The sequence below is a fragment of the Chlamydotis macqueenii genome, chromosome 23, assembly GCF_036417535.1.
Source record: "Chlamydotis macqueenii isolate bChlMac1 chromosome 23, bChlMac1.mat, whole genome shotgun sequence".
NCBI lineage: Eukaryota > Metazoa > Chordata > Aves > Otidiformes > Otididae > Chlamydotis > Chlamydotis macqueenii.
In genome coordinates, this window is record NC_141578.1 from 4,819,491 (window position 1) to 4,839,867 (window position 20,377).

General features: G+C 62.2%; 3 protein-coding genes across 7 annotated transcripts; all 3 read left to right on the forward strand.

Moving 5' to 3' along the window:
- Positions 1-32: 32 nt before the first annotated feature.
- Positions 33-2,589, forward strand: LOC147597998 (uncharacterized). The gene is made up of 8 exons (XM_086765917.1): positions 33-103; positions 611-730; positions 841-1,118; positions 1,349-1,440; positions 1,554-1,774; positions 2,020-2,130; positions 2,211-2,340; positions 2,434-2,589. The coding sequence occupies exons 1-8, from the start codon at positions 33-35 to the stop codon at positions 2,587-2,589; spliced, it is 1,179 nt and encodes a 392-aa protein (XP_086622043.1).
- Positions 2,590-3,386: 797 nt separating this feature from the next.
- Positions 3,387-7,973, forward strand: FANCE (FA complementation group E). 2 transcript variants are annotated; one of them, XM_086765669.1, is made up of 12 exons: positions 3,387-3,503; positions 3,654-3,913; positions 4,196-4,829; positions 4,912-4,956; positions 5,217-5,276; positions 5,365-5,508; positions 5,585-5,708; positions 6,284-6,359; positions 6,481-6,547; positions 6,638-6,763; positions 6,889-6,983; positions 7,167-7,973. In XM_086765669.1, the coding sequence occupies exons 2-12, from the start codon at positions 3,690-3,692 to the stop codon at positions 7,168-7,170; spliced, it is 1,599 nt and encodes a 532-aa protein (XP_086621795.1). In that variant the 5' UTR covers positions 3,387-3,503; positions 3,654-3,689; the 3' UTR covers positions 7,171-7,973. The 2 variants fall into 2 exon arrangements, with proteins under 2 accessions (XP_086621795.1, XP_086621796.1); XM_086765670.1 differs by lacking the exon at positions 7,167-7,973 and having other exon boundaries at positions 6,889-6,987.
- Positions 7,974-14,233: 6,260 nt separating this feature from the next.
- Positions 14,234-20,306, forward strand: LOC147597999 (inositol 1,4,5-triphosphate receptor associated 2-like). 4 transcript variants are annotated; one of them, XM_086765521.1, is made up of 15 exons: positions 14,234-14,342; positions 14,422-14,576; positions 15,454-15,500; positions 15,757-15,833; positions 15,982-16,045; positions 16,320-16,395; positions 16,637-16,664; positions 17,309-17,449; positions 17,566-17,697; positions 18,003-18,150; positions 18,638-18,690; positions 19,284-19,334; positions 19,454-19,536; positions 19,620-19,733; positions 20,037-20,306. In XM_086765521.1, the coding sequence occupies exons 2-15, from the start codon at positions 14,455-14,457 to the stop codon at positions 20,194-20,196; spliced, it is 1,296 nt and encodes a 431-aa protein (XP_086621647.1). In that variant the 5' UTR covers positions 14,234-14,342; positions 14,422-14,454; the 3' UTR covers positions 20,197-20,306. The 4 variants fall into 4 exon arrangements, with proteins under 4 accessions (XP_086621647.1, XP_086621649.1, XP_086621650.1 ...); XM_086765523.1 differs by lacking the exon at positions 14,234-14,342 and having other exon boundaries at positions 14,502-14,576; positions 15,982-16,049; XM_086765524.1 differs by lacking the exons at positions 14,234-14,342; positions 14,422-14,576 and adding an exon at positions 14,907-15,337 and having other exon boundaries at positions 15,982-16,049.
- Positions 20,307-20,377: the final 71 nt, after the last annotated feature.

The window sequence follows — 20,377 nt, forward strand, 5'->3', positions numbered from 1 at the left end:
GGGGCCCAGCCCTCTCGGCTGCCGAGGAGGAGATGGAGCCGGGCTCGCTGGCGGCGTCTGGGGCGTTAAGGGCGCGGGGGGGCTGTCGGAAACCCCTGTGCAGGTAGGGCTTGGGGGGGCGGCTGGGAGCAGTTTTTGGGGGAGATGGGCTGGAGATGGGGCCGCCAGCCCCTCGCTGTGGGGCAGAGGGTGGTTTGTGATATCCCAGCCCCCCCCCCCCCCCCCCCCTTTTCCCCTGGAGGGTGAGGGGCTGGAGGGGACAGAGCCTGTCCGTCCGGCTGCCCCCAGAGCAGGGGCTGTCCAGCCCGGCACTCCCTCCCTGCCAACCCCAAACTGAGCACTCCTGCCCCTTTCCGTGCCCCCACGGGGAGCCGGGACCCCCGGCTTGTCCCCATGCTTCCCCCAGCCCCGGGGGGAGCCCCCAGCCTTGCGCGGCGGCTTCGTTTGCTCTGCGGTCAGCGGAGGCTGGAGGGGGCCGGGGGAGCCTGGGCGCTCGGAAAGCAGGGGCCCGCCCAGGCAAAGCTGGCACCCAGGGGGGGATTTTGGGGGCGGGGGGAGCGGGGCTGGAGGGGAGGGCTGACTCCGGCCATGCGGTTTCTCCGCCTGGCAGGAATTTTGCCCGCGGATCCTGTCGATGGGGCCAGAGCTGCCGCTTCTCGCACGACACAAAGCCAACGCAGACCTGCAGGTACTTCCAGAGCGGGTTTTGCAGCTACGGAGAGCGGTGCAGGTAAGGGGCAGCGAGGAGGGGGCCTGATGCCACGGGGATGGGCTGGGAGCCAGGAGGTGCCATGCTGGGCTGACGGGACCCTCTGTCTCTCTGTCCCTGGCTTCCTCCAGCTACCAGCACACCCGAGAGGAGCCGGTGCCAGTGGGGACCCGTTACGGCCCCTTGGCCCCTGGCCGCTGGGGCTCGGAGCCCGGCGGTGCGCCCACGGCAGTGGCCCGGCGCAGCTCGGCCCGTCCTGCCCCCAACGTGACACAAACGGCCTTCAAGTTCCCAAGCGTGGAGGTTGAGGAGGAAGAGAAAGACAAGGAGAACATTCCAGCACCTGGTAACATCCCCCGTGATGCCGTCGGTGCAGAACTTGTCCCTGCACAAGCTCGGGGTGCCTCAGGTAGGTGCTGGGGTGCCTGGGGACCAGCAGGGCTGAAGATACTGGGGTGGTCCCTGTGGAGCTTCCTGTGCATGTGTCTGCCCTTGACCCAAATCCTCCTCCCTCCATCTCTGGGCAGGGCCCAGCTGGGGCTGTGGAAACCTCTCGTAGCAGCTTTTTTAGGGTGGGGGCCTTAACTGATGATGGGGCAGGATGTGCGTTTCCCCCTCTAAGAGCTCTCCCGCCTGCAGGCTCCCAGCCGCGAGGACTGGGACTGGATCGAAATTCCACTGACTCCAGAGAGGCGGTGGTAGAGACGGCGACGTGGACGGACCCTGCAGAGGTGGGCTTGGGGGTCTCCTGTGGCCGGGCAGTCCCCGTCACCCCACATGGGTCCCTGAGGCCGGGGCAGTGATGGAGCCAGGGGATTGCAGTGCCATGGTGCTCCGTTTGCAGGTCCCCATGGAGCCGGACACTGCAGCAGCTCTGGTCCCCACCGCGGTGCTGAGAGCTCGGAGCGAGGCCATGGTGTGCGGCATCTGCATGGACCGGGTGTACGAGAAAGCACTGCCAGAGGAGCGGCTCTTTGGGATCCTCCCAAACTGCAGCCACGCGTACTGTGTGGGCTGCATCCGCAAGTGGCGTCGCAGCCGGGACTTCCAGAGCGTGGTCATCAAGTGAGTGGGGATGGGGACATGGCAGGGTGGTCACCGTCACCCCTTCTGCACCCTGAAATCTTTCCTCGGGTCCGGTGATGTGGTTTTGGGAGCCACTTTCCTTTGGGAACAGGTGCTTGGGAGTTGTGATGGGGACAGGGATGCTGGACGAGGCTGTGGTGGTGGGATCACCCAGCATGGGTGCTGAGCCTGTGCTCCCTGCTCCCATTCTGGGAGACCGACTTGCACCCATTGCCTTCACCCAGGGCCTGCCCAGAGTGCCGGGTCACCTCCAGTTACTACATCCCCCACAAATATTGGGTCTCGGACGTGGGTGAGAAGGAGAAGCTCATTGAAACCTTCAAGGCGCGGACGGGGTGAGTGCGTGGCGCCGTGAGGCTGCGGGCTCCGCGCTGCGCTGGGACCTGCGCTCACAACTGCGCTTTGAATCCCACAGGAAAATCAGGTGCAAGTTCTTTGTCCGAAACCGCGGCCGCTGCCCGTTCAAGTCAGACTGCATCTACCTGCACGAGCTGCCCGCCGGCCGGCTGCCGCAGCGTAGACGGCAGCGGCCGAGGATGCCGGTGGTAAGTGGGCTGACCGCGTCCCGGGGGCTGGGGCGCTGCGTGGCCGTGCAACGCGGCTCGGGGCCGGGGCTCATCCTCTCTCCTGTGCTGCAGGAGTTCAGCCCTTCTCCCTCAGAGAGCTCTGACGAGGAGGACGAGGAGCTCTGCGTATTCGAGTGGGCTCTCACCCTGGCCCTGCTGGAGACGGACTTTCGGTACTCGAGTTATGGCCACGAGATGATCTTCACGGACTCCAGCGACTCCGACTAAGCCACGGGGTGCCCCGCTGGGCCTGGGTGCTGGCGGTGGCGAGGAAATGTCTTCTGGGAGGACACGTTCTTCTTTTTGACGTGTTTAGCTGCTCCCGGCATTGGCCTGGGGTCGTTCCAGTCGTGGAGGGTGTTGCAGGGGTGGGGTGGGACGGGGAAATTGGCTGGTGTTCCTCAGCCACCCCTGTGTCCATGGCCGAACCCCTAGCAGGTCTTCCATCCCTGCCACCCCCAGGAAGCTGGGCGGTGACAGAGCTGCAGGGGTCTCAGGGCAGTGGGGCACAGACACCCCCACCCCCCTTCTCTTTCCCTCCCCTTGGTGATGCAGCACTGTGCACCCATGGGAGACTGGGCTGGGTGCTGGGGGGCGGTGGGGGTTTTTAACGCGCAGGGGGAGGGGGGCAGTGGGTGGGGCTGTGTTTTAAATTGCTTTTAGCCAAATAAAACGTGCTGCGTGACGTAACGCTGCCTGGGGGCTCTCCTTCCTGGGGCTGGGGGGGGGGGGGGGGGGGGGGGCACGACACACACACCCCCCTGGCTGCTGGGGGGAGAAGGGAGGTTTGGCTTTAAGGGCTCATTTGCATAACGCATCATTTGCAGGCGGGGTTAATTTGCATGCGCCGCGCGCTTTTTCAGGGGGGCGGGGCCGGAAGCGGCGCGCGCGCTGCCGGGTGCGGGGGTTGGTGCGTCCGGCCCCCGGGGTACCGGTACCGGGCACCCTCCCGTCCCCTTCCAGCGGCGCTCGGGGGTTTCCCCTCCGGGGGAGGGGGGGGGTGGGGTGGTACGGGGGGGGGGGGGCGGTTTTAGAGGGCGCGGGGCTGTTCCCGCGCCCCCGGCCCGGCTGGGATGCTCGGTGACGGTTCCGCATCCTCGGGTGACCCGGGATAAGGACGCCCCCCCCCGCCCCGCGCCAAGGTGAAGGGTGGTCCCCGAACTGCAGCCGGTGCCCCAGGTTTGCTCCTGAGCACGGCAGGCCGGGTCCTGGATGCGCCGCTCCCCCCCCGCCCCCCCCCCCGCACCCACCTCGGTGTGACCTTGCTAAAGCTCTCCCCAATTTTCTTGCAGGCGGCTGTGAAGCCCCCCCCCACCCCTCCAGCAGCGATGGAGCCCCCCTGCCTGCCCTGGCTGCAGAGCTTCGACAGGCCGTGCCGCCTCCTGCTCCACGCGCTCGCCTCCGGCTCCTCCGGGACGCTGGCCGCCCTCCGAATGCTGCAGCGGGTCCGGGCCCACGAGGGACCGGGGCAGGGGTTTCCCTGGCAAACCTTCACCGCGGCCCTGTGCGCCCGGGAGCCCGCGCTGGAGGGGCCGGAGGGGGCCCTGGCTGTGTGAGTCGGCCGCCTTTCCAAAACTCGGTGTTTTCTGGGAGGTTGGGCGCCCAATCTGGCGCTGTGCGTCATCTTCCTCCTGGGGCAGTGGTCCGTACGTGGAGCTGGGGTCGTGGTGGGGACCTGCTGGTCCTCTAGCTCGTGTCTGCAGAAGCCGGAGAAGGCGTTTGCTGCCTCCTCTCGCTTCCGAGTCGCGGGAGGCTCTGCTCCGCAGGGCGGGTTGGCAAGAAGGGCTCCGGGCTTTGCTCTGACGTCGCCTCTCCCTTTTCTCCCCGTTTCCAGCAAGCCACGGCTGCTGCTGCTCCCCGTCGTGTGCCAGAGAAACCTCTTCTCCCTGCTCCTCCTGCTGCAGGCTGTGGTGCCGGGGGGCTGCCTCGGCCGGCTGCTCCAGGCCGTGGAGCAGGATTCCCACGTGGATCCCTGGGTGCGGACGCTGGGGGATCTGCTCCGTCCGGGATTGAGGGGAGAGGAGTGCTCCCCACCTCCCGTTCCCTTGTCTTCCGCGTGCCAGCAGCAGCTTAGGTGTTTGTGCCGGAAAATTGCCCGGAACAAACCGGAGGGGCAAAGAAAACTGAACTGGTGCTTCAGCCAGCAGCCCGGTGCCGCTGGGGACGCGGCTGACTCCGTGCTTCAAGGTGGGAAGCACAAGAAAGTGTCGGAAGAGAGCCTGGAGTTGGGCGAGGAGAGAGAGGGGAAGAGGTTGCTGCTGGAGGAGGCGGCGTTTGACCCCCCGGGAACCCAGGAGAGTGGGGATTTGGCAGCGGTGGAAGAGGAGGTGCCTGGGGAGACTTTGGGGGACAGATCTGCTCAGAGCCCAGCCGGAGCTGCTCCGGAAAGCTCCCAGCAGGATGCAGCCGCCGAGCCCAGGAAGAGTTCGCGGGCAGAGCCGGCAGCGGAGGTCCAGTCCTTTCTCCAGGTACTGGGCAGGGTTTGCTCTCCCCGTCCGGCCGGTGAGCCTTTGCACTCTGACTCCTCTTCTTTCACCTCATTTTCCCCAGGTGCACGGACCGAGGCTGAAGATGCTGCTGCTGCAGGAGTCCAGCGTAAGTGGTTGTTTCTGTCTCTCTCCTGGAGCTGGTGGTCCGAACGCGCTGAGGCCAGGGCCTGCGGAAGGGATGGGAGAGGAGCTGGGTTCCACAGGGATGACTGGAAAAAGACCTCGCGGGGATCCGCTGTGCGATGGGCAGCGGGTGGGGTCAGCGCTGGCCGAAACGGGGGGCGGTAGGGAAGAGGAAAGCCCTGGAGCTGTGTTTTGTGGGTTGCTTTGTTTGGTGTGTTGCTCAAGGACCGCGTTTCCCCGCAGCGCTCGGAGCCGAGCGTCCCGCCCGAGCTGCACGTCCTGAACAGCTGCTCTCCTGGCCAGGTGAGCCTCAGCGTCCTTGCCGCAAACGCCGCTGCCGCGGAGGGCCTGCTGCTGTCCCTGACGTCCCTGTCCCCTCTGCCGTCCCCAGCTCGAGGGGCTGTGCTCCTTCCTCCAGCTCTCCACGTGCCCGGAGCATCTCCTGGTGCGTTTCTGCAGCTGGCTGCTGGCTCTCGGCCCCGACCTCAGCTACACCAGCGCCGCCGTCCTGGCAGAGCGGCTCTTCCTCAGGCGAGTAAGTGTGGTGGCAGAGGCTTCCTGCGCCCCGCTCCCCTCGCCGCCGTCCCATCTCCTGCCTGTTCTGTCCGTAGGTCCTGTCCCTCACCCAGCCACCTTCCCGCCACCTCATGGCTGCCCTCGCTTCGTTTTGCTCCAAGTATTCCCAGCCCTTCTGTCGAGTCCTGGTGCCTGCGGTCCTGCGGGAGCCGGGGGAAGGTGCGATGGGCTCGCGGGAGGCACGGCTCCTGGGAGCAGCTGAGGGAGCTGGAGAGGGGCCGTGGGCTGCAGGGGACGCCCCAGCTGCAGAGTGCTGTCTCTTGGGGGGCACTTATCACCCCAAATGCGGGTTAGGAACCACAGAGGGATGGTGCTGGTTTTATCTGGGCAGGTGAATGCTTGGGAGTTAGGATGGGAGATGGGTTTAGAGAGGGAGGGAGGCCAGGCTGGTTTCCAGCGTCAGTTTTCCCAAAGGACGAGCCATCCCATGGACTAGAGGGTTCCCAACAGCTCCTAACGCTGGGGCCAAAACTGCCCCAGGGTGGCTCTGCTGGCATGAGAAGAGGGTCCTGCATGAATTCCTGCCACAGTAGAGTCCCCTTTTCCTAGGGACTGGTGCTAATTAAACCCAAGGAAGCTGGATTATCTTGAGCAGCAGAAGGGAGCAGTGTGTGGTTCCTGGGTGTCCCGGCTGGGCTGTACCCCTGTGTGAAGGGGTGCCAGGAAGGGTCGGGCACGTCCCTGGCGATTTGGCAGGTTCTGCAGGCTCTCCCCCTTCTGCTCCGCCCTTGCAGGCACTGAGCGGACCGAGCTGGTGTGCGAGCTCGTGGAGGAGTGCCTGGAGCCAGACTGCGTGCGACTGGTGCTGAGGTACGAGATTTATGGGGCAACAGCTCTGCTTCTGCCCTCGTGCCTGCTTTGATGGCTCTGGCTGGCTCAGGAGCACCAGCGAGGCCGTGTGAGCATCTCATCTCTTCACCGTCTTTTCCAGCCAAGTCCTGGAGGTGCCTTTGTCAGAGAAGCTCCTGCCGGTGGTGCAGGCTGCGCTGGGGCGGCAGGTGAGGGGATCCCCGTTGTCCCCCCCACGTTTCCTTGCCAGCTCCAGGAGCAAGGACCAGCTCTCCTCACTGCTCGTGGCTCTCTTCCAGGAGGTGTTGCCCCCCGAGCTCTTCGATCTCCTGGTCCTGACTCTGTGCCGGCAGGCCCCCGCCTTCGCCACGTCGCTGAATTACGCCAAGCTGGTGACGGCTGTGCTCACCGTGTACCAAAGCCAGGTGAGTGAGACCAGGTTTGAGTCTCGCGGATCAGCTGGTGAGCTGACAGCGGGGGCTGCAGCTGACCGGGACCTGGCCCAGGGGTCTCAGGTGGGCTCCTAGCACCTCGCTCCTCTCCATCCCAGGTCAGCCCAGCCCACCGGAGCCATCTGGCTGCCGCTTTGGGTCAGAGTAACGCGGCTCTGAAGAAGTCGCTGCAGGCTGTGCTGGAAGGAGCCAGGTGAGATGGATGCTGCGCCCTCCAGGCCAGAGTCTCTCTCATGGAGGACCGCACCGTCCATGCTCCTGGTCTGTCCCGTGTGGTGGGCAACCACCGAGTGCCTGCAGAAGCCACGCTGGAGTGTGGTTGGCAATGGGCTTCCCTTTTCTTGATTTCTTTTCTCTTTCTCTCTCCTCCTCCCAGGTGAGCTCCAAAAGGAGCTGCAAGGCGATGGCTTCCTTGGGCGGAGGGTGCTCGTTAGGTGGTGGTAGCTGCAGCCCAGTCCCTCACCAGGGTTCACCACCAGCGTGATGGAGACCCAGCTATCGCTGAGCAACGCTGGCCCAGCCCCACACGCACCCCGAGGCTTGAAGATGAGTCTTGTCGGTTAGACATAAATATGTTTCCAGTCAGCCCTGTGTCTCGTTTGTCTCTGGGCCGCCTCAGAGCCTGCTGCCATGGGCATCTCGCCACCCTCAAGATGGCAGCTCCTGCCTTCCCGCCCTGCCACGCTCAAGATGGCGCCTTCCTCCTCGCCTCTGGCAAGATGGCGGCAGAGTAGGAGCTGTGGAGGGGCCCGGCACAGGACGTCTCAGCGCGTTGGGTCTCCTCTCCTCTCCCACCCTCTGCAAAACCCTGGATTGCCCCACATCGGCACTGGGCCCGTGGGTGTGAGGGGTAGCCAGGCTCCACATTGCATCAAGGTGACTCTTGGAGATGGTTTATGCCGAAAAGGTGGCTTGCTTTAACCGGGAAAACAACAAATCCATTATTTTTGCATTGTCGATGGAGTCATGTTGGCACACAAGTACCTGAACCGCTCCTGAAGGCAGGTGGGCGATGCTGGGCCCAAGGCTGGCTGCTGCTTTCTCTCAGAGAGGAAATTCTGCCTGTTTCCCTGTATGTTCCCTTAAAAAAAAAAAAAAAAAGTTTTTAATCAAGCAGGTCCCTATGCTACCCAACTGGGCAGGTATTTAGTGATACACTAATAAAAAGCGCTTCTGTAGTGTGGCTTTCCAAATTTCTGTCCTGTATCCTTGAAAACACCCACTGGAAACCTCCTCTGGGCACCTTCTGGGTGGGGACTGGAAAAATAAGGATGGGAGAGAGCGGATGGAGGTAATGCTAAAGTTTTAATGGAGGAGCATTGCATACTTCAGGAAGCATTTAAAAACATTCCTGAACATTTACAAAGGGAGAGGAGGGATTAAAACACGTCAGCGTAACGTGTTACGGCTTGGAGTTTGCGCGTCGGGGTTTAGACCCAGCCAGAGCAATTAAACTCTGCGGCATTAAGTGATGCGCTGAGAGCACGGATCTCTGTGCAGTAAGGCTCTCTGAAGCTATTTTAGGTGACAGGGGACTGATGAGGCTTCAAAGTCTATGTTAGCTGGAGGAGAGAAGCCTCCGGGGAGCCAAATGGTTGATGTGTTTGCATACCAGTGAGTTAGTGGCTGAGTATATTGAAGCTATTGTAGGGCTGCCCAAAATACGACATAAATAGAAATTGTGCCCTGACCATCAAGGTCTGAGCCTGCCGTTCTGGCTTTATTAGGTAGCAGGCTGCGGTCTCTGCAGTTTCCCGACCGAGTGACCTCGGTGTCCTTGTCCTCAGTGCTCTGGCTGTGGCTGTCGGTCACGTGAAGATGACCAAGGACAAACTCATCTCCAAAATTCACCTGGTCTTCAGCTTCCTGCTGTCCTTGCTGAAGAAGAACTGGAAGATCACACATGCCATGTGTATCTAGAGTGCTGTGGGGAAGCCCCAGCATCTCTGTGGACTGGGCAGCAATAAAGGGTTTGAAATCTCCTGGCGATGACGTGCATCTCCTTCCTGAAGGATGTTTGGTTTTGTAACTGCTCGCTGGTTTCTTTAGGCAACCATCTCATTTTGACGGGCTGTCCTGCGCTGCTGCGTGCCGTATGCAGCTTGCACTTCCAGCTCGGCTGGAGGTACCGGGAGCTGCGTTTTGGGCCAGCCTGCGCGGTTTTTGCAAGGAGCAGCAGTCGAGCAGGGATCATCGGCCTTGCAAACCGCAAGGGAGGTTCCCGTTGCGTTGGGAAGCATGACGCTGGCTTGTGGAGAGAGACGACTTAGCCCTGTGTTTGCTCTTGGCTGCAGCTTATCTCGTGCCAAGGATTCCTCTGGGGTGTACGTGCAAGATAACAGTCGTGTAAGGAGAATTGGAAACGAACCCTGGAGACACTAGATATGGTGGGGAAAGACTGCTTGTTTGTGTGGTGGCATAAAAAAACCCTTTACTTTTGACTCCTCTTGATCCTCTCAAGAACTTTAAAATCCAGCCTGAGCAATGCAAAGAGGTAGATGTGGCGTAAAACATCCGTCAGGTTTCATAGTTCAGCAGAACCTCATCCAGGAGCCGAGGGAGAGCCGAGGCTGGCTTTGTCCTTGTCCTGGTTTATCAGCACTGTTGGTGAAGTGAAAGGTCTGAAGCTTTGTTGTAGGCATGTCCTAGGCTGTACGTAGAAGGCAGTGGATAATTTTCAGCCTGTTTACTCGGGGTATTTGATAGCAGTTCCTTATCTGCTTCCTCTTCTGTTTGTAGAGCTTTATCTTCTTCACAGTACAAAGGGGAATTCCCTTTTTGGCCAAATAGGAGTGGGTTTTTTTTTTCAAGGAAATGGATTTTATGTAATTGCACGGGTTTATGTGTCCATTCTGCTGCTTCCTCACTTTCCCACGCTGATTTTTGAACCGGTTTCATGAGATGCTCTCTCCACTCCCCAGGTGGCATCTCAGTGCCATGATCGTACAGCGGAGAACCTCCCGTGCGGATGTTAAATGCCAGACGTCGGAGCTGCATATGAGCCAGGCCACCTTGCTCCGTGCCACACCGTGTTGGAAAGGGCTGAAACTGGGCTGCTTTCCTGAAAATGGTCTGTAGCCATCCCCTGAGGGGCTGCTTCTGAACGGGAGCTGCAGGTGTAGTTGCTGTGTCCCCTCCTGTAGCACTGCTGGGAGCTGATGAAGTCACCCTGCTTCTGAGGTGACCGCGTTTCGGTGACGGTTAATCGCATGTGTGTAATCCCCAGTTTGCTGCGGCACTTTTGCGTTGAAATCTGGTGGCTGGTGACACCCAGGTGTGAATTGCTCAGGGAAGGCTCAGCAGTCTCCTTTTTCCAACCTGGAATTTAAAACTGAACCAAAAGAAGCAAAACTCTTCTTTCTTCTCTGTTTTGTTTTGGTGGTTTTTTTTTTTTTGTTTTGTTTTTTTTTTTGTCAACAACCATTTAATCATCATAAGAGAATCGTGTTCTCCCTTGGGTAGACTGGTGGGCACCAGGTCCCTGTCAGCTGAGGAGATCGGGGCCACGTGAAGATGAATTTGCCGAAGGGCTGGGGTGTTGCTTTATGGTGGGCTCCCTGCACGGACCTAATAAATCATGTTTGCCTCAGCAGCAGCAGCAGCCAGCGTCGGTCTGAGCAGCTTTCCTCCGAGGAGCGGATAATCCAGGTGACTGCGGTCTCTGCAATCTGAGCTGCAAGTTCAGCTCGGCTTCGGGAGGAGTCCCGGGAAGATGCTGTCGCAGTAGGCTGCTGCATCGCCAGTGGGACCTCGCTGGAAGGAGACGCGAGGGGCAAAGCCAGAACCTCCAGCCCCTCGCTGCCGCTCGCCTCTCTGGGCTGGAGATCTTCCAGCAAGGTCTTGCGTGTCCCCGCTGAACAGGTCTGTGCATGGGTTTGGCTTGTTTGAGGCCCTGCGATGCCTAGATTGTAATCGTGATGCTTCCAAGTTAAAAATAAGAATACTTAAAAATCCCTGGGTGCTTTTAGGAAAGGCTTTTAGAGGCTCTTTGAATGGGATGCTTTGCAAAGAGAGGCAGTGCTTCTCATTGAACCCCTTGGCACGTGTGTGTGGGAGGGAATAGAGGAGGATTTTTGAGCAGAAAAGCTTTATTTTGGCACGGGGAGCCAGTGCAACGATGTCCTTAGGTCTGTATCCTCCACGGAGCAGCCGTGGGCCTGCCAGGGCGCTGGAGCAGAGCCTGATCTGCTGCCGGGCTGCTGCTCTCGGGGAGGAGGCAGGGTCTGCGGGGATGGGGCCAGCGGGACCAGGCTGCTGACGGCGAGGCCCTGGTGCATGCGAGGGCGTCCGTCCTCCATCCCCTGAGCTCGCCAGCCGCTGCCGCTGCGCTGCCCGTCCTCGAGGGCAGCTGGTTTTGTACCCTCTGTCTGCTCAGCATCGTGCTGTGAAGGTGCTTTTACTTCCACGCTCTGCTACGGGCACCTTGGCTGCGGGGGTCTGTTGGGGAGAGACCTTGCGCTTGGCTAGAAAAAGCACTCAGCAACAAAATACGTAGATTTTACGTGCCCAAGCGGACTGGCGTGTAACGCGGGCAGGTGGAGGCCCTCGAGGAGGGGAGCGGTGTCGGGGCAATGGGGTGCTGGGCTCCATCTGCTGAGTCTCAGCCCAAAGGAAGGGTCTTCTCCTCTGCGTGGGTCTCCCCTTTCTGAAACAAAGGAGTGCGTGGGGGCAAGTTAGCCCAGTGACGGGGCTGGCAGTGCTAATGCCAACCTGACTTCGTGCCTGGAGAATTCACTTGCCTTTCGAGATACCAGCCAGACGGCAAACATACTGTGAGGCTGGGAAAGCACTGGGGGGAAGCTCTACCCTTTGGGGTTATCGCTGCTGCGCAGCACCGGGACTCGGCTGCCTCCGGACGGACACGTTCGGATGGACCCACCCGCGGGACGGATCCGGCCCTGCCGTCGCGAGCCCAGAGCATCCTTTCGCAGCTTGGGTCAGGCAACCTGCTCGCTCCAGGAAGCGTGTCACGGCGAATCTGTCTCTAAAAAGAAGCACAAGTGGTCAGCCTTTGTGCCTGGAAACTCTTGGAGATGGACAGCAAACTTAGAGGGCGGGAGAAGAGAGGAAATCCCTGGGTGAGATATTTTTAAGGAAAGGCAGAGGATCTATCAGGCCGTGAGGCAGAGGGTGACGGTGCCAGTCTGCCTTTCAGCAGGTTCCGTGTCTTCTTGGTGCTGGCAGTGTGACCTTACGATGTGCTGATTGTAATTAGTTGGTGCTAATGATGCATACCACAGCTTGGGTTGCTAGGAATGTGTGTTACAGGGAAGACAGCATGGGAATTTGGGGTTTGTCCCCTAAGATGATTCGTGATTTCTCAGCAGCTCTGCTTTTGGGTCAGGTCCAAGCAGGAGGTGTTGGCCCCAAGAGGGGAAAACCCATCCCTGAAGCTTCATGGACCTTTGAAAATCCTGACCTGGTGGGGACCATTGCTGATGGTCATTTCCAAAGCCTCACCCCACTGTGGCCCAGCACAGCTCCTGCTTCAAAGCTGCAAATGGGCTCTCTCAGCCCACCCTGCACCCGGGGCCGCATCCTGCGCTCTTGGCAGATGGGTGTGGGGCTGGGCCAGCCCTGCCCTAGGGCTGGGAGATGCCGGTTGCTGGCTGACCTCCGAGGGCTTATGGGATTTGTAGACCCCAAGGACCTGCCTCGTTCCCCGTGGTGCATCAGGGTCCTGGGTGTGGAGGAGCCAACAGCGGCTGCAGCACCCTCTGTAGCGCTGAGCATCGAGTCTGACTCGGTGTAAGCTCCTTAGGGGAAGAAAGCGGCTTTAGAGGATGTGATGGATTTGAGCAAAGGAGCTGGGCAGGGGAAGGAGCAGTAGGCGTGATGGCGGGGGGGGAAAGTGGGGCTGCTGAGAGGGGCAGGAGGGATGGGGGTCCCGGGCAGAGCGTCTTCCCTGCACTGTCAAATACGATGCTACAGGCACTCCCCATCACTCATCCTGGTTTAGGCTGGTGCTGTGCCCCCCACAAAGGCAGGGGGGGATCCCCCATCTCCATGGAGGTGCCACCACCCTGTCCCAAGCCTCCTGCCAGGGAGATGCTGGGACTCGGGTCTGCTCCGCTCTGCGTGTGGAGGGAGCCGTTGCGGTCTCTCCCAGCTCCAAGGAGCGGGTGCAGGACCCGGCCTGGCCACCTGCAAGCTGCTCAGCGCGCGCCGGCCCCGCGCAGGGAGCTCCCAGCCGCTCTCGTGCATGTCCTTTAAAGGCCTTCTCGCATCCAGCTCTTCCCTGGCAGCTCCTTCTGCCGCAGATGCGGTCGCTCTCCGCTCCGAGGAGACTCTGCCGCCAGCAGCTTGCACCGCGTGGGGCCCCGGCACCCCTCGACCCACCATCCGCCAGCCACGCCGCGTCCCCCGACCCCCTCCCGGGTCTGCCGGGGACCTGACGGTGCCGAGCGCTGGGTCTGAGCTGGGTGGCCCCAGTACCTGCCTTCGGCTCCTTGAGACAAGCTCAGGCAGGTAATGGCCCGGGGAGCGTTTGGTAAAGTTGCTGAGCCGAGGGCGAGAGCTCGGTCTGCCTTCCCGGGGGGGTTATCTACGCCACGCGAGGCAAACAAGGTGCGTGCCTCTGTATTTCCATCCATAAAACGGAGATAAGGAGCGAGTGTGTGTAAGGCTGGCTGCGGGGTCTGCCGCGGCTGTTACGGAGCGGAAAAGTCTCCTGCTCACTGATGTGATGAGTTTGCCTGATGACTGGGGGCTCCCGAGCCCCTGGGCGGAGGTGTCAGGGAGACTTTCCAGTGTCTAGGCATGAAAAGAGCCTGTTTTGGCAGACACCAAGTGCTGCTTGCTTTTACAGCTCCGTCAGGGCTCAGTAGGCTCTGGGAGATGGGTGATGGCCCCGCTCGGCACGGGGGTGAGACGGGTGATGGCCCCGCTCGGTGCTGGGGGGCCAAGGCTTTGCACAGGCACATGGGGTTCAACCAGTCCCTGCTCTCTTTCCCTTTAAATCTCTGCTGCATTTTGTGTCCTGGACAAAAAAAAAATCACCTTCTGCCCCATATCTGCATGGGCACAGCTCTCGAGGAGACGTGTCCCGTGGGAGAATCCCTTCTGCACAGTGACTTTACTGGGAGAGGGACCCTGTGGGTGTTCTGCCAGCGTTCTCTGATTTTTAAACATCAAACCAGCTTAAATGAGATGTCCCACTCCCCTGGACTTGAGAATCTCTTATATTGGTCCATGCGGGAGCTGGCCGGGATGCTATGGATGGGACCGTCCCCTGCCCGGGGTACGGCAGGTCACTCCTGCTCTGTACTGGGTGCTCGCACCCGTAGATGGGTGCAAACTGATCTCCCCCCACGGGGACCGCCCACACCACAAGTCCCACTCGAGGATCGCCCCGTGGGAGGGAAACGGGGGCAGCGAGTGGGCAAGTCCACCCTCAGCCCTGCGCAGAACTGAGGCTTGTAATAAATTCCGCGTTCGCCTCCCTCCGTGCCCGCCCGAATCCCGGCAGCATCCTCCTGAAGCAGCGGGCCTCCCCACCTCTTTTCCCACGGATGCCTCCACGCTAAGCGGAGGAGCTTGGAGCTCCTGCTGGGTGAGAAAATGCTTTAAAAATATAACATCTAGAGGCGTTCTCCCATCTGCGCGCAGCTATTATGTGTCTCTCGTGATAGGTGTGCTGGTCCTGGAGCCTCCGCGCGTTGGAAATGAAGGCGCCCGCAGGGACCTCGCTGGGAGAAGGGGAAGAGGAGGCGCAGGGACTCGGCCAGGGGCACCGACGGCGGCAGCGGCAGAGGATGAGCTGCCGGCCCAGCCCCTGGCCTCGGAGGTACGTGCGTGAAGGGCTCACCCTGTAGCCAGGACAGGGATGGTGGTGGGAGCATCACCCTGCTCCCAGGCACTGGGCATCCTTTCGGCACAGCAGCCCCTTCTCCTCTGGCCGTCGTTCCCAGGGAACAACCCCTGGCTTGCAGGGAGGAAAGGGAAAAGCCCTGTTGTAGTCCCTTCCAGAGCCAGCAGCAAAGTTTGGGGGTTCAGACCCTTTCCCAGCTGGGTGCTGAGCTCCAGTGCAAGGCTGCAGAGGGCTGCTTGCGTGACAGCCCCTACATCCCCACGCAGAGGTGACCTGGAGTGCGCCAGCACCCCCGGCCCCCAGCAAGCAGGGATGCTGCAGAGCTGCCAGACACCCTTGCACCCAGGACAGAATTTTAGGCTGGTGAGATCATCCCAAATGCAGTTTTAGGGTGCAGGACCGTGTACCAAGGCCCACCGTCCCCGTGGCAGTGACGCGAGATGGCACCCGGGCTCTGCTGGCAGCCGGGTTTGTCGTGGTGCCTGCGAAGAGGCCAGCTCATAGCGAGGTCCGCTTGGCAGCCAGGGCCAAAAAAAAAAAAAGAAAAAAAAAAAAAATGCTGAGGAGAAGCACAGCCGTGGGCTGGTGACTCATTGCTGGCTGGAAACGGCTTCGGCGGGCTCCTCGGTGGCGGCTCTGCGGCTGCGGGAGCGGAGGGGGCTGCTGTGCCTGTGCCAGGGGACAGGGACGGGGACGGGGACGGAGCGGGCTGCAGAGGATGCTCGGAAAGGACCCAGGTCCGGATCAGCATCCCACCGAGGGGTGCCATGGTGGCTGGGGGAGGGCAGAAGGAGCGGGATGCTGCCTCTGCTGCCGGAGTTTCTTTGGGGTTTACCCGGGCTTCTCTCCGCAGGGAGCAGCAGGCAGAGCTGGCCGGGATCCCCGCGTCTCCGGATGAAGGTAAGGGCAGCCCGGGGTGGGGATGGGGGGGAAGAGGTGGGTTTGTGCACCCTCCCTTCCTGAGCAGCACTGCACGGGTCCAGCGGGAGGGTGTCCCCTGGCCTGGCAGCACCTGCCAGCCCATGCCCCCTGGGAGCCTGCAGGCTGCAGAAATGCCAGCGGTGTCCAGCGGTGTTTTTGGGGGGCTCCCTTGAAGTGGTGTCAGGCTGGGGAGGGGATGCTGCTGCCCGGCTCCCATCACCCTTTCTGTCCCCAGGGAGGATGAGCAGTCCCCAGGGGCACCCAGATGGAGTTTTGGCTGGGAGTGAGCAGAGCGTGGAGCGTGTTGGTGAGGTGAGAGGGAAGGCGACAGATTCGGGAGACCATTCCCTCCCCTGCCCCTCAGGCTTGTCTGGACCACCAGCCTCTCGGTGCTGCTCTTTTCGGGATGTGTCCAGTGCCAGGGAGGGGTTTGCTCCCACAGCACCCTTGTGCCCCCCAGGTGCCAGGCACGGACAGGCAGGAGCTGGCTGTGCGCACCGGGGACGGTGACGGGACCAGGGAAGGTGGGTGAGTCCCCACCCCACATCCCAGCTGCGTCCCCTTAGGGGAAGGCTTGAAGTAGCTGGGGATGAGTGCGGGAACAGCGTGGCCTGATGGGGTTCATCTGCCTTGGTGGGGTCATGGGGAAGGGGGGACCTGAAGCCCCCCTGATGCTGGGCAAAGGGTTAGGATGGTCCCACCTGCTGCCTGCTGGGACAGGAGGGCAGAGGGAGGAGGAAAGGCCAAGCAAAAGCCTTCACGTGTGGTCTCTCCCATGGCGTTACCACCTCCCTGCAGATGGAGAAAGCCCGGAGGAGCCGCTGCTGAGTTTCCCCAGTGAGCTCTCGGTGCTGGAGAGACTGGGCTTGCACAGGTAAGAGCAGAGAGCACCTGCATCCCTCCAGGGTCTGGGGGACAGGGGGGTCCCAGGGCACCATGTCGTGCAGGGACTGGACTTTCCTCCTTTTCCACTGCACAAGAGCCGCTCTCCAGGTGAGGAACACTGGGGTCCCTGCTTCTGCTGGTGGCTGGCACCCCTGGGAGCGGCCCAAGGGCATTTTCGGCACACAGTCCCCATGGTGCCTCCATCCCTGACAGCACTTCTCTTTCTGCAGGGTGGCTTTGACGGAGCAGGACGTGGAGGTAAGGGCTGCCAGGGGCCACGGGTGGGCTGGGGAAGGGGGACAGAGGGACGGATGTGCTGGCTCACAGCCCTGGGGCTGTGCCCTGCTCCTGGCCGCCCTCCAGGCTCCGCAGTCCCCTGGCAGCTGCCTCACAAATCCCTTTCCTGGTGATGCTCTTGGCGTTTGGAGAGCAGCTGCATTTCCACGGCAAGGCGAGCCCGGCCTCTGCGCGCCCGGCAATCTCACAGAGTGCTCTGCAGCTCGCTGAGAGCACCCTTCGCCGGGGAGGAGGTGGAAGCCGTGCTAATAAAAACAATTTCCCTGCGAGTGCCAGGGCTGAGTCAGGCTCCGCTGTCAGCCGGGACCCACAGCGAGGGCTGGCGTCTGCCCGGCGCGTGTTCTTGCCAGGAGGGCTCGGGATTTCCATGCATTGTCAGCTGCCCAGGGGACGTGTCTCGGTCAGGCTGGCATCGCCTGGGGACCGTCCGCAGCGTGCAGCAGCCTAACGGGTGCTGGGGCACGGCGAGTGTTAATTATCCTTAGCACTGCCCTGCTCGGTGGCATGCCAGCGAGGTCTGTCTGTGCCTTGGGGACAGCAGCGCATGGCCCCGGTGGCTTGCCCTTCGCCCTGTGTCCCCACCTCTCGCCCTCCTGCCCCCCCAGGCAGCCTTTGCCCACCTCGCCCTGGCTTTTCGCTGCGACGTGTTCACCCTGCAGCAACGGGTGCAGGTGGAGAAACGGGCACGGGACGCGGCGGAAGAAAACATCCAGGAGGAGCTGGGGCAGTGCCGGGCTGCCCTGGAGGTAGGTGGGCACCGGGGCAGGGGGCAGGCATCTGCTGGGATGTCCAGCTCCGGAGAGGTTTGGATAATTCGGAGCCCTGGCTCTGGCAGCTCCATCCTCCTCCTCTCCCTCCACAGAGGCTGGGCTCATCCTGCGCCGATGCCGGCTGCAAGGAGACGCTGGAGCAGCTGCAGGGCAGCCTGGCCGTGCTGGCGGCTGCCGTCGAGCGGGCAACCAGCGCCGCGGAGAAGCTGGGCGCTGTACATCAGGTCTGTGCGTCGCCTGGGGCTCCCCGCCGGGGCCGGGAGGGCTGGAGGGTGCTGCGGCTGGGCTTGGGGACCCATCCCTGGGCTTGCTGGGGTCTGTCCCTCCTCCTCCTCCCAGCGCTGGCATCGGCCTCATTTTTGCACGTGTCAGGATGCAAGGGATCTGCCCGCCCTCGGGAGCGGGATGGGGATGTATTTGCACCCCTGGAGTGGAGGCACTGTGGGATGCACAGTGAGGGACTGGCAGGGACCTGGGTGTTCCGGGACTGGGAGATGGGGGCCTGATCCCTCATCCTGCCCGGCCGCAGGAGGCCCGGATGAGCCGAGCGGCGGAGGTGATGGTCCAGCACGTGGAGAACCTGAAGCGGCACCACATGCGGGAACACGCGGAGCTGGAGGAGATGAAGCGCCTGATCCAGCAAAACTCCCGCAACCGGCAGCTGGCGGAGACCCAGGGTGAGGTGGGCTCTGCCGGCGCGGCCCACGTGGGGTTTGCACGGGGCGACCCTGGGGGATTTGATCCCGAACCGCTCTGGGGGGTCAGTGTGACCCCGCACCGCAGAGCCAGCGGGCTGCGTGTGAGCTGGGGACTGGGGGGTGGGTGACAGCTGGGACCCGATGACAAATGTGAGGGGCCGGTGTAACTGCAGACGCAGCGCGGGAGCAGGTGCCGGTGGCTGGAGAGCCATCGCCCCGTGGCCCAGCTGGGAATGGGGGGCAGGGGGGCCACGGGGCACACAAAGGATGCTCTGTCCCTGGATGCCAAACCCCACGCACGCCATCGCTGTGCCCCGCCCCGGCCTCGGCACCCCTGTTACTCCGTGACGAGCATGGAGCGTGTGGCCAGGACAGCTTTCCATGGGAGGGAAGTTTGCAACCGTTCACAAGTCAGCCCCATCTTAATTTTGGGGGGTGATGTAAGGCTGCTTCTCTTTGCTCCTAGATGATGCAGAGCCGCGGCTGAGGCCTCACCCCCTGATGCGATCTTTCCAGCAGGTAACTGGTCCCAGTTCAGCGGTCCCAGAGCCACCACCTCCCTGTGCCCTGCTGCTCTCCCTTGCCCGGCAATCCCCGCGCACCCGCTGGTCCCCGGGCAATGCCGCTCCTGCCAGCTGCTCGCTGCAGGCCAGGTCTGCTGCAAACCTTGGGGACAAGGCAAAACGTAGGGGTGGCCTCGGAGGGCTGCAGGGAGCCAGGGTGCCCGGGGTTGGAGGCTGCTTCTCCCGGTCTCAGGCAGGTCCTTCTGCGTTGCAGGGTCATAGCGCGAGAACCGCAGGCTTGGCTGTTCTCTAACACCAGCTCGAATTCGGCACCGGTTCCCCTGCAGCTCGAGAGGTAGGGGAGCGCTCGGGGAGGGGGTTAGGCAGCCCCACTGGCACGGCTTGAAGCAGCGAGGACAGGCGCAAACCCCTTGGCTTTGGCCTTCCCTCACCTCACCAGCTCTCCAGCTTCTCCCCTTAGCACCCGGGCCAGTGGGATGCTGGCAGCGTCCCTTCTCCTCCTCGGGGTCCCTTGCTCGTGCTGGGGAGGTGATGGGGACAACAGGGAGGCAGCCGGTGTGACGCTCACCCCCGGCCCCTCCATTGCAGGGGTCTGCGCGCCGCAGAGTCAGCATCGCCGTCATCCCCAAGCAGCTCTTGGTAAGGACACGCGCAACGGGGACGGACAGGAGCTGGGCCTTGCTGTCGGACACACGTCCCCAGGCTCGGTGCTGCCGGGGGTCTGGGTCCCCACTGATGCTCCCGCCTTCGGTGCCCAGCCAGGTGCCAGCCCGGACAGTCAAGCAGCCCCGGCCGGTGAGCCGGAGAGGGAGGGGGCCCCACGCCGGCCCAGCACCCAGAGGTAACCGCGCCGAGTGGCAGGGAGACCGCGACGCTGGCTGCTGCTGGCCCATGGGCACAGAGCCTTGTCCTCTCCCTCCCCAGGAACGAGCTGGAGCTGCAGGGCCGGAGCAGCGCCGTGACCAGGGAGCTGGCAGCCGAGGCGGACGGCAGAGGCTCAAGTGCAGGGGAAAAGGAGCCAGAGCAGCTCGGGCTGACGTGAGCAGCACCCTGCGTGTGCCCCTCCGCAGTCACTGTGGTCCCACGGTGGCCAGTACATGGAAAACGGGCTGGGGATTTGGTGATGGGGATGTTGCTTGCCTGCCCCAGCTCGACCCTGCTCTGCCTCAATTTCCCCCACGCACTGCACGTCACCCGTGCTCTCTCCAGGCTTGGTTCGGTTGGGTTTGCAAAAGGACCAGTGAGGTTTGGGGTTGACCTAAACACCCTCCTCATCCCCAGCTGGTGGGATTTGCTCTCCCCGCCCTGGATGATGAGTGTCACCGGTCGCCTTCTCCCCAGGTCCAAGGGGTCCCCGGCGGAGCTGTGGCGGCCGTGGCTCTTCCTCCCGCAGCACTACTGGCTTTTCTTCTGGCTGCTTCTCCTGAGCGTCGCCTTCCTCCTCCTCATCCGCATCCTGGAGCTGCAGCGGCTGCAGCCTGCGGCATCACCCAAGGCCTAGCCTGAGCGGGGCGGGGTAGGCAGCGGGGGGCACGCCTCCTCCATCGCTGCTCCTTCCCCGCACCGTAAAACACCAAAACCCTAGAATAATAAAATTGGAGGAAAAATGGATTTTTTAGTGCTGGAGCAGGGGGGGAAACCACCCTGTGCTAGGAGCCAGCTTACAGGCGTGAAGGGCTCGG